Source organism: Anas acuta, chromosome 23 (assembly GCF_963932015.1).
Source record: "Anas acuta chromosome 23, bAnaAcu1.1, whole genome shotgun sequence".
NCBI classification, from domain to species: domain Eukaryota; kingdom Metazoa; phylum Chordata; class Aves; order Anseriformes; family Anatidae; genus Anas; species Anas acuta.
This window is the reverse complement of record NC_089001.1, coordinates 1,226,590-1,243,368: the sequence shown is the minus strand read 5'-3', so window position 1 is coordinate 1,243,368 and position 16,779 is coordinate 1,226,590. Positions and strand designations below refer to the sequence as shown.

At 62.5% G+C, this 16,779-nt stretch overlaps 5 protein-coding genes across 10 annotated transcripts in view; 1 reads left to right on the top strand and 4 right to left on the bottom strand.

Annotated features, from left to right (window-relative positions):
* Nucleotides 1-68: 68 nt before the first annotated feature.
* ZPR1 (ZPR1 zinc finger) lies at nt 69-4,012 on the bottom strand. Its single transcript, XM_068659158.1, has 14 exons — nt 3,814-4,012; nt 3,564-3,725; nt 3,362-3,452; nt 3,185-3,255; nt 2,913-2,999; nt 2,707-2,829; nt 2,460-2,513; nt 2,293-2,359; nt 2,024-2,094; nt 1,548-1,637; nt 1,355-1,465; nt 1,011-1,097; nt 706-771; nt 69-348 (listed from the first exon to the last, which is right to left on the bottom strand). The coding sequence occupies exons 1-14, from the start codon at nt 3,946-3,948 to the stop codon at nt 220-222; spliced, it is 1,344 nt and encodes a 447-aa protein (XP_068515259.1). The 5' UTR covers nt 3,949-4,012; the 3' UTR covers nt 69-219.
* Nucleotides 4,013-5,501: 1,489 nt separating this feature from the next.
* Nucleotides 5,502-7,036, bottom strand: LOC137843596 (apolipoprotein A-IV-like). The gene is made up of 3 exons (XM_068659019.1): nt 6,876-7,036; nt 6,610-6,736; nt 5,502-6,502 (listed from the first exon to the last, which is right to left on the bottom strand). Exons 1-3 carry the CDS (start codon nt 6,922-6,924, stop codon nt 5,575-5,577), a joined length of 1,104 nt encoding a protein of 367 aa, XP_068515120.1. The 5' UTR covers nt 6,925-7,036; the 3' UTR covers nt 5,502-5,574.
* A 675-nt stretch (nt 7,037-7,711) lies between these two features.
* On the top strand, nt 7,712-8,601 carry APOC3 (apolipoprotein C3). The gene is made up of 4 exons (XM_068659024.1): nt 7,712-7,853; nt 7,975-8,034; nt 8,130-8,256; nt 8,381-8,601. The coding sequence occupies exons 2-4, from the start codon at nt 7,977-7,979 to the stop codon at nt 8,475-8,477; spliced, it is 282 nt and encodes a 93-aa protein (XP_068515125.1). The 5' UTR covers nt 7,712-7,853; nt 7,975-7,976; the 3' UTR covers nt 8,478-8,601.
* A 560-nt stretch (nt 8,602-9,161) lies between these two features.
* The window catches only part of APOA1 (apolipoprotein A1), a 113,438-nt gene continuing 105,820 nt past the window's right edge, over nt 9,162-16,779 (bottom strand). For 2 of the 3 annotated variants that reach the window (XM_068659022.1, XM_068659023.1), the window contains exons 2-4: nt 10,458-10,514; nt 10,074-10,227; nt 9,162-9,986 (exon numbers count right to left, since the gene is read on the bottom strand). In XM_068659022.1, the coding sequence (XP_068515123.1) occupies nt 9,389-9,986; nt 10,074-10,227; nt 10,458-10,500 (795 nt within the window). In that variant the 5' untranslated portion in view covers nt 10,501-10,514 and the 3' untranslated portion in view covers nt 9,162-9,388. Of the gene's footprint in view, nt 9,987-10,073; nt 10,228-10,457; nt 10,515-10,760; nt 10,866-16,779 lie in introns of those variants that run through there. The other variant, XM_068659020.1, reaches the window with a different exon arrangement.
* SIK3 (SIK family kinase 3) overlaps nt 13,646-16,779 on the bottom strand; it is a 66,806-nt gene continuing 63,672 nt past the window's right edge. For all 4 annotated transcript variants that reach the window (XM_068659007.1, XM_068659009.1, XM_068659010.1 and 1 more), the window contains 4 exons: nt 15,928-16,091; nt 15,133-15,265; nt 14,874-15,041; nt 13,646-14,491 (listed from right to left, as the gene is read on the bottom strand). In XM_068659007.1, the coding sequence (XP_068515108.1) occupies nt 14,884-15,041; nt 15,133-15,265; nt 15,928-16,091 (455 nt within the window). In that variant the 3' untranslated portion in view covers nt 13,646-14,491; nt 14,874-14,883. The remainder of the gene's footprint in view (nt 14,492-14,873; nt 15,042-15,132; nt 15,266-15,927; nt 16,092-16,779) is intronic.

Genomic DNA, 16,779 nt, shown 5'->3' with positions numbered 1-16,779 from the left:
GAAAGGGGCGTGGTCACTGGGAAAGGGGGCGTGGCCTCCCGCCCCGCCACGAGGAGCCGAGCACATGGTGCTATCCGCAGGTGCTTTATTAGAACAAACCCCAAAAACAGCCGAATCTACCCCAAAATCACCCCCCCACCCACCCCAGCGCGGCGCTCCCGGTGTGCCCCCAGTTAGCAGTGAGTCCTGGTGCTGCGGGAGGGGGGCTCAGCCCCACTGCTATCGGTCGGCGGCCGCCTCGTAGCCCTCGGTGCGCATGTCGTTGATGCCCAGCTCCTCGTTCTGCTCGAAGCTGCGCTCGTAGCGCTCCACCCGCAGCTCTGGGTCCTCCTCTGGGGCGTACACATTCTGCAGGGCAGAGAGAAGCCTCCTGACCCTCCATCCCCTCCTGCCTGGGGCGGAGGAGCTCCAGACCCAACAAACCCAGCCCCTGTACCAAGCACCAGTTGCCTATCAGGCCCCAGAGAAACCCAAATTCCAGAATTCCCAAATCCCCAGCCCCTAATCTCAAACACAGACACGACTGCCACCATCCCTCCCCCCAATTTACCAGCAGTCTTCCTTCCCTAGGAAGTGCCTTCCTTCCCTGGGCACTTCTCGTTACACAAGCCCCCCAAAAGCCCTAACAGCCAACAAACAAGGGGAAAAAAAATACATCCAAGCCATTCAGAACATGTCAGGATGTCTGAGTGCACACCGCTGTACCTGAAGGTAGCTGTTGCCTGCTGGATCATCCATTATGAAGTGAGCTTTGGTCTTTCCCTCTATTATCTGCAGGAAGAGAGCACGCCAATACATTAAGGCATTTCTGGTACCAACAGCACACATCTTTTCACTGAACGTTAGTTAACAGCAGCTGCTTGACAAACACGTGAGGGCACAGCAGCACAAGTGTGGAACGGCTCAAAGAGGTTCTGTGGCACTCGCCACACAGTTCAGTTAAACACACCCCATCCACTGCAGTGACAAAGCCAAAACCACACCGCAGTTTGGGAATTAAGGACACTTACCTCCTGCAGCCTGCCAACAAACTCCTGCAGCTTTTCTTTTTTGCTTGGAGTAGAGCTGTCGCCAAGGGTGAAGGGGTTTCTCTCCACCTGGAAGAGCAGACCCAGCACTTATGCAGGGCAGGAGAAGCCCAGTCCCACAGTGCCCTCGCCACACAAAAAGGCCAAAAATTAATTCAGAGGGGTCTGAGCTCTGCTGGGTGTTGAGAAGGACCCTTCAGCACAAGCATAACCAACACGCCGTGCTGGGAAGGGAGGAAGAAGCATGAGGAGCAGCGCACTGCTCTGCAGAGGAATACAAACCCTCCTGGCAGAGCTCCGCTAGACAGCGGCCCAGGCTCACTTACCAGGTCTTTGATGTCCTTCAGCAGCCCTTCCAACGTGGTGAATTTCCCTCCCAGTGCTCCCATTCCCAGCTCAAACTCCAGCTCTGGAATCTCCACGCTGCACGTCTCTGACTGTAACAGGGACCCCGCGTGAGTCCTGACAGGCCAGCAGGCACCCTCTGCGGGAGGGGGCAGGTAGCCAAAGGCTCCTTACCTTTAGGATGTCTCTCGTCATGTCCGAAGGATCTGTAATCCGAAGGGTGATCCTGGTGCCCTGGGGTTCTATTGCTCCTCCAGACTTCACCTACAACACCCAAGAGTCAGCGGCCCCAACTTTCATACTGGTCAGGCCATAATTTACAAGGAAGCCAGGCTCTCTCCCCTTATTTGGGGAACACGGGAGTCTTCCAGCACGTTGAACAGACCCCAACCTAACCAGGTGTCAGCTTCAGCACAGCCTGCAAGTGATCTGCCCCCACACATAACCAAGGCAGTTCTACGCCCAGTGCAATGGGCATCATGAAACAGACTGAGAGCCCAGCCTCCCTGCCTGGCTTGCCCAGACTGCTACGTTTTGAACAGTGTGAAGCACAGGCAGGGAGTCTGAGAAACACCCAGCCATGAAAGAATACAAGAATCCCCCCAGCACACAAAAAGAAGAAAGAATAAGCCAGTATTTTACCAGCTCACCTCATTTGTCCTGTGCCCACAGGAGTCACAGTTTGTGGCCATGATAATCACCTCCTTGAAGTGGGGGATTTCTGGAGCAGGCAGTCAAGGAAAATTCAACAATTCCATCTCAGAGCGGCCTGTGCCCTCTGCTAGGTATCATTTATTCGTGCCTTATGGATGCAGCAGAACAGGCCCAGGGCAGCACACAAAGCCACCCTCACCCTGGCCTTTGCACAGCCCCCAGCAGCCGCCACCAGCCTGACCCCAGGCTGTCACCCACAGGATACGCACCAGCTTCATGTTTGTGTTAGCTGGGGCATTGCACTCGGGGCAGTTGGTGTTGAACTGCAGTACCTAGATCAAAGGAAGGAAAAGGGCAGTCGGGGAGCATCAGCCAGTCCCACGTACCACAGTCACCTCGACATAGCCACCCTCAGATTGCAAAGTCACCCACCTCGTTCCTCAGATCCTCTACAGAATCAGCTGGCTTCTCATCCAACTCCTCTCCCTGCAACAGGACAGGCCAGAAACAGCATTAACTGCTACCTGCTCTTTAATTTGAGGTCTCACAGGCAGCGAGGGGCAGATCAGTCCTGAGCGCGTGCCCAGGCCACGTGGCACATGCAGAAAGCTGCCACCAGACCAACAGTGATGGGGAAGGCACTGCTGGGCAGGAAGGGAGCACAACGCCTCCATATTACCTCAATCCCCAGCATGGCAGCCTGCTGGGGAGTCCTCTTGTAATGCGTGACCACGAGAGCTTCATCCTTCTGTGGCGCGTAGGGGTTCTCCACAAAGCTGTTCCCTGAAGGGTCGTCTATGATCTACAGCAGAAGAGCCACAGAAAGCCTTAGGAAGCCAGTCCACGCTTCCACCAGAACAGGTCTGCCCTTCTGCACATACTTACAAACGTGAAAGGGGAATGTACTTCTTTCAGCTGCTTTAATTTACCGATGAACTCATCTATTTTACTTGCCACCTCTTTGTCTGTTGCCTGTGAAAAGGGAGACACATTTGAGACTGATGCTGGGGGCAACCCAGAGCTGAAGATAACGCTGTCAGCAGAACAAACCAGAGCCCGTAACACTGCTGATTAGAAGGGTGGAGAGCCAGGAGGCAGGGGAACAAAGCAAGTGTGTACTAAATCCCTGAAGAGATCCCTGTGCCACAGCACCTTACCCAGCGGACGGGCTGGTCCTGCTCCAGGCCCATGACAGCTCTGTCGATGATGCCTTCGATGGTGGTCAGGACTGGAAAGGGAGAGAAAAGAGGCGCAGGGGCAGCACTCAGCACACCCCGGTGCTGCTGCTGGCCCTGAGGGGGGGGCAGCGAAGGGGGGGCCGGCCCCGTACCCACCCCCTTTCTGCGAGAAGGCCGGGATCTCGAAGTCCAGCTCAGGGATGCGCACGGAGGCACAGTCAGTCTTCACCACCTCCCTGTTCATATCCTGCAGGGCACATCCCCATCACCACAGCCCCCCAAAAACCTCCCTCACCCCCCCCCCTCACCCCCACCCTCACACCAAGGGGGGGGAGTTTGGGACCCCCACCCCACTCACCTGCCGGGCCCCCACCGCCAGCGTGTAGCGCACCCCCCGCTCCTGGATGCTGCCCGCGGGCTGGATCTCGGCGTCGGCCCATCCGCAGGCGGGGCAGCTGAAGGAGCTGACGATCAGCTCCCTGAAGAACGGCACCCGCGTCAGCAGCAGCCGCGTCACACCCTGCGGGGGGCACGGTGAGGCGGGGGGCTGGCAGCGGGACCCGCCGCCCCCACAGCACCGCCACCGCCACCCCCCGCCGTGCTCTCACATTGCGGTGGCACTTCATGCACAGAGACTCGATCTCCGCCGGCCGCTGCTCGCCGTCCTCGGCGCCCAGCGGGCGGAACAGGGCGGCCCCGGTCCCGGCCCCGGTCCCGGCCTCCACCGCGCCCAGCGCCGACATCTTGTGGAGCGCCGCGGCCCCGCCGCACCGCGCAGGCGCGGCCCGCCGCCACGTGACGGAGGGGGCACGTGGGGAAGGGGTGGGAGTAACGGGGAGGTGGGCGGGGCGCCGCGCGGGTGGGTGAATGGGAGAGGCCGCGTGGCCACGCCCACTACTCGTAGCCACGCCCACCTGATGTAGCCACGCCCCCCGGCGTGGTGCCATCAATGGAACCCCGGGCTCTGCCCTTTTTCTGCCCACTTTTTTGGTCCCTTTTTTTTTTTGTGTTTTGTTTGTTTGTTTTGTTTTGTTTTGTTTTTTGTTTCTTTTCAGCGGCATCCAGGGCTATAAATGAAGGCACGGCTGCTGGGCTCGGCTCCCTCCTGGCCCCGCAGAGCAGCCTGGAGAAGGAGGAGGAGGAGGAGGACAGTGGAGGAAGGCAGTGGAAGAGGAGGAGGAGGAGGAAGGCAGAGGAGTAGGAACAGGAAGGTAGTGGAGGAGGAGGAGGAGGAGGAAGAGGAAAGCAGAGGAGGAGGAGGAGGAGGAATAGGAGAAGGGGAAGGAGGAGGAAGGCAGAGGAGGAGGAGGAGGAGGAGGAAGGCAGCGGTTAGCGGAGCAGCCCACAGGCCAGCTGCTTGCAGCAGGACTTTGCGGCTGGCTGAAGATCACCCAGCCGCAGGTCCCCCCGGCGGTGCTGCCTGTGGGAGCTGCTGGTGGCTCACTGGGCCATGGGACCCCCCGGCTGGGCTCACTGGGACGGGGGAATGGGAGAAAGGCGCTGGCTGCAGCCACACCTGGGGACCACGACACCCCAGCCCCAGCAGGGTTCACCCATTTCTTGTCCAGATTTTCGCCCCGTGAAAAACACCTCCCTGTCCTCAGCCTGGGTCTTGTCCCCATGGAGAGCGGCTGCTCCCAGAGGGGCAGGAGAGCCCCGCTGCCAGCCAGGCAGGGGCTGCTGTGTGCAGCTCCCCCCGGCCGCTCCCCTCAGCTGCTGACTCCGGGCTTTGGGTGTTTGCTCTGGAGCAACCCAGCAAACAGGGGCAGGAGCAGACCTGCTGCAAGAGGCACCTCCGGGGCTGCCCCGCACCCGTCAGCGTCTCCGTGCACCTCGGGCAAAGTCCGGCACACGGGGTGAGACCCTGGGGGACTCCTCTGGTGCCCACGTCCCCCCTGCAACAAGAGGTTGCCCCCAGCACCCCGAGGTGCTCTGCTGGTGGAGCTGGGGGTGCTGATGAGACCCCGCCGTGAGCCCCAGGGTGCCCTGGTCCTGCTGCAGCGGGGATGCTCAGCATCACACCTCCCTGTCCAAAGCCCTGGGGGAGCCCAGGTGCCACTGAGCCACCGTGGCACTGAGGCGCGGTGACACCTCAGGCTCAGCCCCTGTGTGGGGGCAGCCAGCCCCGTGTGGTGTGCTCCCCTGGCTAAAAGGTTCCTGGCCCCCACGCAGCGCCCGCAGCCTGCCCTTGCCCCCTCCCAGCCACACCTCTGTCCCTGAGCCCAAATCCAGAGGGGAGGCTGAGCAGCACCCGGGGGTTTCGGGACAGCAGGGAAGGACGGACACAGACATCGAGTGCATCACAAGGCATCAGTTTATTTCCGCCCCGCGGAGAAGCCCCAAATGCTACTGGGGGAGTGAGGGGGGGCTCACTCCTCTGCCTGCTCTGTGGTGCTGAGGAAGGTGGCCACCTTCTCCCGCACCTCCTTCTCCAGCAGGTCCAGGTGGTCCTCCACGCCCGCCGTGCCCGACTCCAGCTTCTGCCGCATCTCCTCCAGCCGCTGCACCAGCTGCTGCCCGAAGGCCTCTCCGACGGGGGCCGCCTGCCTCTGGAAAGCCTCCACCGTCTGCCCCACGCGCTCCTCCAGCTGCTGGGCCAGCGGGGCCAGGCGCTGCTGCAGCCCCTCGGCATCGCTCTGCAGCGCCTGCTGCAGCTCCAGCGCCAGGGGGCTGAGCTGGGAGCGCAGCTCCTCCAGGTTGGTGGCCAGGCGGGTGCGCAGCTCCTCAGCCGCCTTCTCCATCTGCAGCGAGAGGCTCTCCAGCTGCCGGTTGAGGCCGTCCTGCACCTCCTGGGCGTAAGGGCTCAGCCCCTTGCGCAGCCCCTCCACGCTCTGTGCCACCTGCCCCTTCAGGTCGTCGGCCAGCGGCGTCAGCTGCCCCCGCAGGTTCTCCACGCTGCTGTCGATCTGCTCCTGCAGCCGCTGGGCGTAGGGGCTGAGGGAGGCCTGGATGCTGCCCGCGTTGTCCTGCAGCCGCTCCCGCAGCTCGGCGGCGTAGGGCTCCAGCGCCCGCCGCAGCTCCCCGGTGCCGCGGTCCACCTGCGAGCGCAGCTCCTCGGCGTAGGGGCTCAGCTTGGCCTGCAGCTCGCGGATGTTGGTGCCGATCTGCTGGTGCACCTCGTCGGCGTAGGGCGCCAGCTTGGCCTGCAGCTCAGCCAGCTCCTTGCGGATCTGCTCCTTCAGCCGCTGCGAGTCCTGCGCCAGCCGCGCCTGCAGCTCCGTGGCGAAGGGCACCAGGCGCCGCTGCAGCTCCTCGGTGTACGAGTTCATGCTCTTCAGGTTGCCCTGCAGCAGGGTGCTGCGGAGAGCGGGTGGTCAGTGCCCAGCGCCCAGCACCCAGCACCCAGCGCCCAGCGCCCTCCTCTGCCCCGCAGCCCCCAGTGCTGCAGCAGCCCCTGCACTCACTTGATCTGCTTGGTGATCTCGGCTTGCTGCAGCTGGTCCACAGTCTCCTTGGCATTGCTGCCCAGCTCACTGAAGTACTTCCAGAGCACGGTGGCCACCTGGTCCGCGCTGACATCAGCCTGCGTCCCTGCAGGGACACGGGCACGGGGTCAGCGCTGGCACTGCCGCGCTCAGAGACCCCCCCGGCCATCACGCCAGGTCCCCTCCCCAAGGCAGAGCCCCGTGCTCAGCCCCACAACCCCCCCACGGCCCCCGCGATGCCTCACCCGCGATGGCGAGGAGCGCCAAGAAGAGGGCGGCCGCCTTGGGAGACATCCTGAGCGGTGCAGGAGAGGCTCCCCTGTGCTGCTGCTTCCTGCAGGACCTGCCGAGCCGGGCAGTGCCGGCGGCTATTTATGCTCCCCAAGCAGCCTCACCGCTTCCACGCAGGCCTGAGCCACGGATCCCAGGCTTGGACTTTAGCAAGGTCGCGACGTGGAAGGGCCTGACGTGTGCTGATAGCACCCGCGGCTCTGCCAGCCCTCTGGTTGGGTGCCAAAGGCCAGCGCTGCCAGGGCGTGTGGGCAAACCCAGCGAGGGGCTGGGGGCAGCACGGGGACCTGGGGCTGAGACCCTCCTGGGACGGGGAGGCTGGGGCAGAGGGGACAGCACACTGGAGTGGAGGCTGGTGGAGATGTGCGGTGCTGGGGCGCAGCACAGGGGTGGCAGGGGCAGGGAGCAGCCGGGCAGCGGCGATGCTCAGGTCCAGAGAGCCACGGCCAAGGCCCTGCGCTGCTCCCAACCTCAGCACCTCGGGGTGCCCGGGGTTGGGGACGCAGCCTGGGCACTGCCAGCACCCCCCCGGGGTCAGGGCCCCCTGAGCAGAGGCAGCCCTGCATTGTCCCAGGCCGGGAGTGGGTGCCACTGGATGTCACCCTTGTGCTGTGCGAGCCCACGGCAGCCCCGGGCCTGTCCCCACGGCCACCCTCAGCCCAGCGTGGCTGCGCGCACACGTGTGTGCCCACACACATGCACAGCCCCCAGCCAGCCCCTGCAGCCTTGGCCCCCGCTGCTGGGGGATTTCTCAACTCCAAACGGGGGGGAGAAAAACCCATCCAGAGCAAACCTGGGAACGCGCCCCCTCCCCGCAGCCACTCCGCCGCTGACCTTTGCGCAAGCACCCTCGGAGGCGGCTGTTGGGGAGGGTATAAAGTGGGAGGCTGGGGCTGCCCCCACGGAGCAGAGCCCCGGCACAGAGCGCCCAGGTGAGTGGGGAAGCCCCCGGAAAGCATCAGGGCCAGGCCGGGTGCCAGGCACTGGGGAAAAGGGGTTGGGGACGGGGCCCCTGCCCGCCGCCCCATGCCACATGCTCTGCTCTCTCCCCAGCCATGAAGGTCTCAGTCCTGCTCCTGCTCGTCTGCGTGGCCGTCCTGGCGGTGGGAGCACGTAAGGGTGATGGGAGGAAGGGGCTGGAGGGAGCTTGGGGGGGCGCGGGGCACAGGGGTGCGCACGCAGCGCTCCCACCGGGCTTGTGCTCGCAGGGGCCGACACGCCCGATGACACGGACACGGTGGTGAGGAAAGTGCAGGAGTACGTCAAGCAAGCCACCGACGTGGTCAAGTCGGTCTTCACCACGGTGCAGGAGTCAGAGGCAGCTCAGCAAGCCAGGTGCCCCCGCGCCCCAAAACCAGCCGGGCACCCTGCCCCCTGCCCTCTGCCCCCTGCCCACCGGCGCGCACCCGGTGCCGTGCTCTGCCCCCGGTGCCGTGCTCTGACCGCGGTTCCCTTGCAGGAAATGGCTGTCGGACAACGCCGACGTGGTGAAGCAGCAGCTGGCCCGGCTGAAGGAGCAGCTCTCGGAGTTCTGGAAGCTGACGCCGGGCGCGTAGCCCTGCCGCGGGCTGGCCGGGGGCGGCCGGGTGCAGGTCCCACCTGGCCACCGGCCCCGGCTCCCCCACGGAGCGACGTGTGCCCTCCGTGTCGGTTCTTGTAATAAAGTGGAGCTGAAGCGAGGTGGATGGCTGTGCCGGGGGTCACTGGGGGCACGGGGTGGCGAGGAGGAGCGCGCAGTGTGGGTGAGGGAGGGCACGGGCTGGGGGCGTGCGCCTCTGCCGCTGGCGAGCACCGCGCTGCACCAACACACACACACTGGGGTGCCGAGGGGATGCGGGGGCTGCAAGCTGGGGGGGTTCAGCCAACACCAGAGCAGCCCCCACCATGCCTGCCCACCCTGGCAGATGCTTCTTGATGCGTTCAGTGTGACAGAGCCCGTGCTGGCCCAGCTCAGAGCCCTTGGAGCAGGGAGAGCTGTGGGGCTGTGGCAGGCACAGAGCTGGGGCAGAGCTGGGAGCAGCACCCGAAGGGCTCGGGGGTCTGCGGTGGCAGCAGGGAGAGCCCCGGGCACCCACCCTGCCACCTCCCTTCCCTGCTTCCCCAGGCCCCCCCAGACCTCAGACCCTCTCCCTGTGCCAGAGGGGTGCAGCTGAGCCCGGTGCCACTCGCTGCACCCACACATCTCCCCCCTGCAGGCTGCCCCCCTCCAGCATCCACTGCAAAGACTGAGTGAGCTCCAATAACTTAAGTCGTGTTTATTTGATAAAAGAGAGGCGAAGCTGAGACAGACTCCGGTTCAGGGAGGGAAGGGGGTGTGCGAGGAGTTGGTCCCCGGGGGGGGCTCCCCAGGGCTGGCCTGGCCCGGGGCCCCCGGAGCCGGTCCCCTCGGCCACCCCGGGTGCCGGGCAGAGAAGGGGCACTGCGGGAGCAGGACGGGGGGACGGGGTCAGTCCCTGGCCGCGCCAGCTCAAGCCACGGTCTTCTGGAGTTCGTCCAGGAGGGAGATGAAGCGGGTCTTGAGGTTCTCAGCGTAGGGGGTGAGGCGCTCCTTGAAGTCCTGCACCAGGGGGGTCATCTTCTCGCGCAAGTTGCTGAGCTGCTCCACCACCTTGGCCTGGTACTCGGCAGCCTGGGGGATGCCCTTCTCCCGGATCTCCTCCAGCTTCTGGCTCAGCTTCTGCCGCAGCTCGTCGCTGTAGGGCGCCAGGTTCTTGCGCAGCTCCTCCACGTGCCCGCGCAGGCGGTCCCGCGCCTCCTCGGCCACCGGGGTCAGCTTCTGCTGCATCAGCTCCACCTTCTGCTTGGTGAGCTCCTTCAGCTCCTGGGCCACGGGTGCCAGGCGCTGGCGGTACTGCTCCAGCTCCTCCGTCCACTTGGCGGAGAACTGGTCCAGGAAGGGCCGGATCTTCTCCTTCACCTCCTCCAGGTCCTTGGTCAGCTCGGCGCGCAGGCTCTCGGTGTCCTTCAGCCACATCTCCCGCACCTCCTTGTAGTAGGGGGCCATGTCCTCCCGCAGCTTGGCGGCGGCAGCGCCCAGCGTGTCCAGGTTGTCAGCCAGCTTCAGGCTGGGGAGAGCACGGCGAGGTCAGGCACGGCGCCGGGCACGGGGACACGGCCACCAGGACCCCCCCACCGTCCCCCTCCCCACTTACTCGAGCTGTTTGCCCACGGCAGAGGCCTCGAACTGGGCGATGGCATCCTTGCCGCTGGCCTTCACGGTCTCCAGGTAGACGTCCACCAGGTCCCTGAGGCGGTCCAGGGGTGCCTGGGGCTCATCGTGCTGCCAGAAGTAGCGGGCCTGGGTGCCTGCAGGGACACACGGTGTGCTCAGGACGGGCGGCCATGAGACCCGGGCAGACCCAGCCCCACTGCTGTGCCCGGGACCCTCTGAGCCCTCACCGCCCCGGGGGTGTTCCTGGGGGCTCGTGGCTGAGTTTTGGCTCAGAGCTGGGCAGCCGGGTGCTCCTCGCAGCGCTTGCAGCAGGCTCAGCTGCCCCGTCCCCGTCCCCGTCCCCGCTGCCCCCCTTTGGACCTACCCGTCAGGAAGAGCAGGGCGAGGGTCACCACCACGACTCTCATCTTCGGGCAGAACCTGGGGGCAGAGCAAGGCGGCTGGGTGAGGGGAGCCCTCGGCAGAGCCAGCCCAGCACCCGAGCCCCCCAACCCAGCAGCAGACACCCCGAGGGTGCCCCCGCTGGATGTGGGATGGTCCCTGCGTGGCCCCCTCCTGCTGCGGGGCAGGACGCCGGCCCCATTCCCCGGCCGGGGGTCCTGGAGCAGCCCCGGAGCTGGGGGCAGCCCGAGCGAGCATCCCGTGCCGGGGCAGCGCGGGCTCTTACCGGTGCTCTCCTGGCTCCGCTCTGCTGCTGCTCGTCCCGTGTGAGCCCGCTGCTTCCCCGCGGCTGCTATTTATGCAGGAGGGGCTGCTCCCGCCGGAGATAAGCCAGCGCTGCAGCCCAAGAAATCACTCCCCGGCGCGGGCGATGTGGCGCGTGGAGTTCAAGGATCGTGCGCACAGCCCGGGCGCGGGCCAGCACGCCAAGGAGCGCCGGCTTGGCAGGGCCCCGAGCAAACAGGAGCTCCCCGCGGGACGCAGCTCGCTGGCCAAGGAGCCTGTTTACGCTCCGGGTGACCCAGATTCCTGCCCGCTGCTCCGGCCCCACCAGGGCCCCTCGGCAGCCCCCAGGGATTGGCCGCGAGCCCGGGGACGAGGTTTATACCCGCAGGGATCTGGCCTGCTGAACCCCAACCCCTCGCCCTGCTTCCTCCGCTCTTGTGGGCCCCTGCCCCTTCCCTCCCTGAGCCCCCCGCTGCTCACATCCCCCCGGTTCCCAGCATGGCCCCGTGCAGAGGGCCTGGAGCCGTGCCCAGGGGCTGCTGCATCCCTGTGCCAGCATCACCCGGGCAAAGTGAGGCAAAGGCTGAGCCCCGAGCAAGCAGCCAGCGTGGGCACAGCACCCCGGCACAGCCACCCCAAAATTCCTCCTTGGTGCCCAGCTGCTCAGCAGCCAGAGCGACGGCTCCAAGGGAAGGAGCCCGGTGGGGCCTGGGCACAGAGCAGGGCACAGCCCCAGACCGTGCTGCGGAGGAGCACCGGGCACCAGGAGGGGCTGCTCGATGCCACGGGGGAGCTGCCCACGGGGGAGCGATGATCCCTGCTCTGGGGCAGCCCCAAGCCCAGCCCAGTGGTCAGGCACCGCATCCCTGTCCCTGTCCCCATCCCCTGTGGTGCCCTGCTCCCTGCTCCCCTCCCCTGCCCACAGCTTCCCCTTGCCCCAGGTTTGGGAAGGAGGCTCCTGGCACCGTCTTTGACCCCCAGGGGGATGCAGCGGGGTGCAGCACACGCAGGGGGCCAACGCCGCATCCTGCTGGAGCGCTCCCACCCTGTAGGGTCTGGGGGCAGCCTGGGGATCAGGACGGGCACCTCGGGGCACAACTGGGGCACAAGGAAAGCAGCAGCGATGCCAGCACCATGCCAAGCTGCTGGCCAGGAGCTGGTGAAGCCGAGGTGAACGGCACCCGAGGGAGGGAAGCGCTGCAGAGGGGGCCTGGCTGCCCACGGGCGCTGGGGAAGCGCAGCCGGGGGGCTGTGGGCTCGGGGTGGGTTGGTGCTGCCGGCTCCAGCTCTGCTCCTGGAGCCCCCTCCCCGGGCAGGGCCCCGCAGCGAAGCCCCCGTGGCCATCAGCGCGCAGGAATCATCCGCAGGATGAGTCAGCCGGGGCGCAGCGCCGCTCGGCGCCTTCGCAGGAGGCCCTATCGCTGCAGTGGGGGCAGGGAGATAAGCCAAGGATTTCAGGAAAACAGCTCCAACACAGGCTGCGGCTGCGCCTCCGCCATGCCCCGGCACCCCTGCGGCCCCCGAGGTCCCCACCAGGAGGGTGCAGGCGAGGCTGGGAGCGAGGCAGCCCCGAAATCCTGGGGGCACTGCACGGTGCCATGTGTGCCCCACGCCTGCCCCGAGCGTGGCCGCAGGAGGGGACAGCGGTGCCACCCCGCCAGCCTTCGCCCCCGGCGCCCCCAGAGCCCCCGGCCGTCCCCCGCCTCCACCCCCCGGCGTTGAGCAACAAGGCAAACAAGAGAGCGGGGGAAGATCATCATCATGGTTTTATTTGTCATGATCCCACTGTCCAACTAATCGACTAGTTGCAAGTGACCCACAAAAAAAATGGACTGAAGGTTTACCGAAACTTGGGTTTTTTGTTTTTTGTTTTTTTGTAGTTTTTTTTTTTTAGTCCAACATAAATGAGGAAGAAAAATACTTCTGACATTTCCAAAAAACAGAAATAATAGCAAAGTATATTAATATACATTCAACATATACTGCGCGTATTGATTACTACAATACAAAGCAATGATAAAAAAAAAAAAGTGTGATACTGCGAAATGGCACGGTTAAGCGAGTCCCTGCTTTTTTTTTGGATGCTTACTGTAGGGTGGCTGTCAACTCTCCCAGAAATACAGTGTCATGTAAACAAAAGGAAAACAAACCAAAGGTACAGAGCGAAAGGCTTTCAGTGTTTCCTGGCATCTTCCCGCTGAAGCCCGGCGAGCCCTGCCCGGCTCCCTGCGCCCCCGGCCCGCTCAGGGCCCCCTTCACCAGCTGGGGAAATAAATGCAGCAGGGCAGCCACGGCCCCGAGCAGCTCGAGGGTGCCAGCAGCAACGCTGGCCGGGGAGATGCTGCTTGGCAGCAGCCGAGATTTTTCCTCCTTTCTGGTTTTCTGGGCCGCAGCTCCGTTTACAGCATTATTTTCCTGGGGACAGGGTGGGGAGGGGGTGGGAAGAGGCATGGGTAGCAATAGCGAATTAACCTCTGCCACGCTGGTTTCACACTTCCTTCTGTGCAAATTCAGGAGGGCTGGGTCGATTTTTCCTTTTTTTTTTTTTTTTTCTTTAAAAAAAAAAAAGATTCCCAAAGTGTCAATAAGAGGAATTTCAGCTGTAGCTCGTGAAGTCCCGAAGGCAACGATGACACCAGGCGCTCCCCGAGCCCCGGCTGCTGCGGGTTTGCTTCCTCTCAGTCAAGGAAAGGATGGAAAGGACAAAGAAGAGACCTACGCATGTCTGAACTGTATAAAGGAGAATACCACTTTCGCCACTGGCACGAGAGAGAAAACCAGTCACAATTACAAAGTCATTAAAAGAAATAAAATACTTTGAACAAAAGGTGCAAGTCACAATTCATATAGAACAGAATCTAGTTAAAAATTTCTCTCAAACAGAAATTCCTTTTGCCTTTTATTAATAACAATAATAATAAAACAACATTTACCAAAAAACAATTCCTACATGATCAGGAGGAAAAGCTAAGAAAACAAAGAAAAAAAAAATCTGTCTTCCCTACATTAAGCCAGGAGGAAAAAAAACAAACAAAACAACAACAAAAAAGTTGTATGCGGATTTGAAAAGAAAAGGTTAAAAAGGGGGAGGGTGGGGGAAGAAGCGATCCTTTCAGCACGATGACAAAATGAAGAACAAAAGCAGACGAAGATGAGACGAGAAGCGTATTGCACCAGGGGTAGGTGCGGGGCCCCCTCCTTCTGCCCCCGCTCCCAGGCTGGGGGCCCGCCGGGTCCCTCCCCAGTGCAAAGGATTCGGGAGGGAAGGGCAGCTCGGCCTCCTGGGGACGGCTCCGGGGCTGCGATGGCTCGGCACAGCGCTGAGCTCAGCTTCCATCCCCGCCTGCTCCTGCCCCGCGCACCGGGGGGCACCGGGAGGCACCGGGGGGCACCGGGGGGCAGCGGTCCCTCTGCTCCTGGACCCGAGCAGCCCCGCGGCCCTGCCCGGGCAGTAAAAGCCCTCCAAAACCAGACTCAGTGCTCAGGCTCCGTGAATCCTCCGCTGACGTGTAGGACTCGGGTTCTCCGGTTATTTCGGTGATAGCTGGAGTTACAGGCAAACATGGCAAAAAATTAAAGAAACCAAAGGAACAACACACTGGATGAACTGATTATGAGGAAAGGGGCCATGGTATTCCAGTTAGTCAGAAATACTACGGCAATTTGGCGCAATGCTGCTAGATACTGTTGGTTTAAAATGGACCTTTTTCATTTCAAAGCTGTACAGAAAACCTGCAACAGAGAGAAAAAGCAGAGAGGCGTTAGGGGATAGCACAGGATGGCAATCCTGCTCCCACAGCCCCTCGCCACGTTCACAGTCCAGCCCCACAGGCCATGCCATGCCCAGACCGAAGCCACTGCCAGGAAAACGTGGCACAAACGTGTGACAGCAAGGGCCTGGAGGAGGGCACCTTCCCTGACAGGCAGCAGGGACAGCAGACAGCCACAGGGCGCAGAAGCTCAGCGTTGTCCCTTCTCCAGCCTTGCACCAACAGCGGGGCAAAGGCACAGGGAAGGAGACACACGTGGCAGCCTGGCCAGCACGACTTTGGGGCTGCCACACAGGCGAGCCTGGGCGTGCAGCTGGAGGGAAAAGGAGGGCACGGATACTCACTGCCTCCTCGTTACACCCCTGCCTGCTCCATCCCGAAGGGCACCTCGGGGTGCTTGTAACTCAGTAGGACGTCCGTAATACATGTCGACGGGTAACAGGAGGTGTTTAGATGCTGGTTGCCATCACCTAGGTTGGGATGCTCTTGACCTTCCAAACCCTCTCCGCATTCTGTAAGACCAAAGAGCAACATCAGGGCTTGCCCTACGGAGTTACAGCCTCTGCAGGAAGCCCACCCAGATTGCTGCCCCCACGGCCTTACCCTCGCTCTCCCTGTCCCGCAGCTGCTGGCTGGCCATGAGCGACGACTGGCTGAGGACGGCATCAGACATCCGAGCAGAGCTGAGCGCTTTTCCTGCCATTAAGCTCATTCCAGGCAAGTTGTCTAACTGCACCTGTGGAGACACCAGCGCACGGGTCAAAGGGGGAGCAGACCCAGCCACCTGCTGCGCCCCCGGCTATCCCCAGCGGGCTGCCCAGGGAGCTTCTGCAAGCCTTCAGTGATGGCTTCTGGGAAGAAGGAAAAGCAGACATTGGGGACAGCAGAGGTGTGGCTGATGCCACCTCAACACCTGGGAGCGGACGGGGTGATAGGACTGAGCTCCTGCATGTGAGTAATGAGGGAAGAGCCCTTCTGCCGCGTAGCAGGAGGAAACCGTGGCAAGGAACACGCCAAGATGTGAGTATGACTGTTCTCAGAGATTCAAAACATGGGAAGCAGAGCAGCTGCTCTTTGCTCCTGGTCAAGGTCTGGGCTGTAACAGCCAGGTCATTTAGCTGCACTGCAGAACTGAAAGCTGGGCTTGGGGCTTCCGTAATCCTCTGCAGCCAGAGCCAAGCCTGGGGCAGCCCAAATGGCTTCACCAGGAACAGCTCAGAGGAAAAAGAAGAGGTGCCATAGCTAGAGCAGCCAGCTCTGGGCAAATCACACGAGCACAGCAGTACTTCCCATGCTGGTCTATGCTTAAACGTTTTCAGTAGTAGCACATGGATGTACTGACTGAGGCCTCTCTGTGCTGCCTCTAGCTCTGCTGGGCGCTGGCCTCTTCGGACTTACGTAGGCGTCGTCGCTGTTCTGGATGGTGTGATGTCTCTGCAGGGTCCTGGGCCGCGGGTGCTCGCCGGCCGCGGGTCGCGCCGGGTAGCCCAGCCCGTTGTGGTCAGGCACCTGCATGGCTTGGCCGGGGGAGCTCCTGTCCATGCAGTTCCCTACGATAGACTCTTGAGAACCAGACAAGACAGAAAAAGGAGAGGTTACTGCAAGGAACTGGCAGCTCCTGGTGACACGTGACGCTGTGGGGCCGCGGGTCTGTGCCCTGACGGCACGAACAAACATTGCTGCAGCCAGGTGGAAGGGATCGCTGGCTGCTCTCACACACGTGGGGCAGCATCTCCCCGAGATGGCAGGCAGGCAGGCAGCCTCTCCCTCCATCGCACAGCATGCCCCAGCTGCCTCCCCCTTGGACCCGAGCACATCCTGCACCCTGCTCCGTGCACTGCTCGTATTACACAAGAGAAGAGGGAGAAGGGTCTCCAACACAGGATGTTCTAGCAGGGCCCCTTGGCAATTGTATGCAACAGATCTGGCTGGAAGAGTTGCCAGGATACTGGCTTTTATCAGATGACTTCTCCCTGCCCTCCTACAATCTGGCTGTAGGAGTACAAGAGTGCTCTGCCTGGCAAAGTCCATCTGCACCGCAAGCTCTTATGACCGAGGGTAAAGGCTACATTCCTATCAAGCAAAACCTATCGTCATCAAGTACATGATGTTTTGAATAAAGTCCTGAGGTATGGAGGAGCCTATCGTTGGCTCTGATGCATGTAAACAGCTCTCTCTTGGTGAGGAGCCCTGCCGAGCACAAACATGCGGACGTGGCCGCGAGCACTGGGGAGCTGCCCTGAAGTGACA

Bases quoted from the DNA above. Each gene is read 5' to 3' on its own strand.
- APOC3 (XM_068659024.1), top strand. From the start codon at position 7,977: ATGAAGGTCTCAGTCCTGCTCCTGCTCGTCTGCGTGGCCGTCCTGGCG. The intron at 8,035-8,129 runs GTAAGGGTGATG...TTGTGCTCGCAG, and splicing joins CGTCCTGGCGGTGGGAGCAC to GGGCCGACACGCCCGATGAC. The intron at 8,257-8,380 runs GTGCCCCCGCGC...GTTCCCTTGCAG, and splicing joins GAGGCAGCTCAGCAAGCCAG to GAAATGGCTGTCGGACAACG.
- LOC137843596 (XM_068659019.1), bottom strand. From the start codon at position 6,924: ATGTCTCCCAAGGCGGCCGCCCTCTTCTTGGCGCTCCTCGCCATCGCG. The intron at 6,737-6,875 runs GTGAGGCATCGC...GTGTCCCTGCAG, and splicing joins GGCGCTCCTCGCCATCGCGG to GGACGCAGGCTGATGTCAGC. The intron at 6,503-6,609 runs GTGAGTGCAGGG...CGCTCTCCGCAG, and splicing joins GAGATCACCAAGCAGATCAA to CACCCTGCTGCAGGGCAACC.
- ZPR1 (XM_068659158.1), bottom strand. From the start codon at position 3,948: ATGTCGGCGCTGGGCGCGGTGGAGGCCGGGACCGGGGCCGGGACCGGG. The intron at 3,726-3,813 runs GTGAGAGCACGG...TGCCCCCCGCAG, and splicing joins GCATGAAGTGCCACCGCAAT to GGTGTGACGCGGCTGCTGCT. The intron at 349-705 runs GTACAGCGGTGT...TCTGCCCTGCAG, and splicing joins CAGGCAACAGCTACCTTCAG to AATGTGTACGCCCCAGAGGA.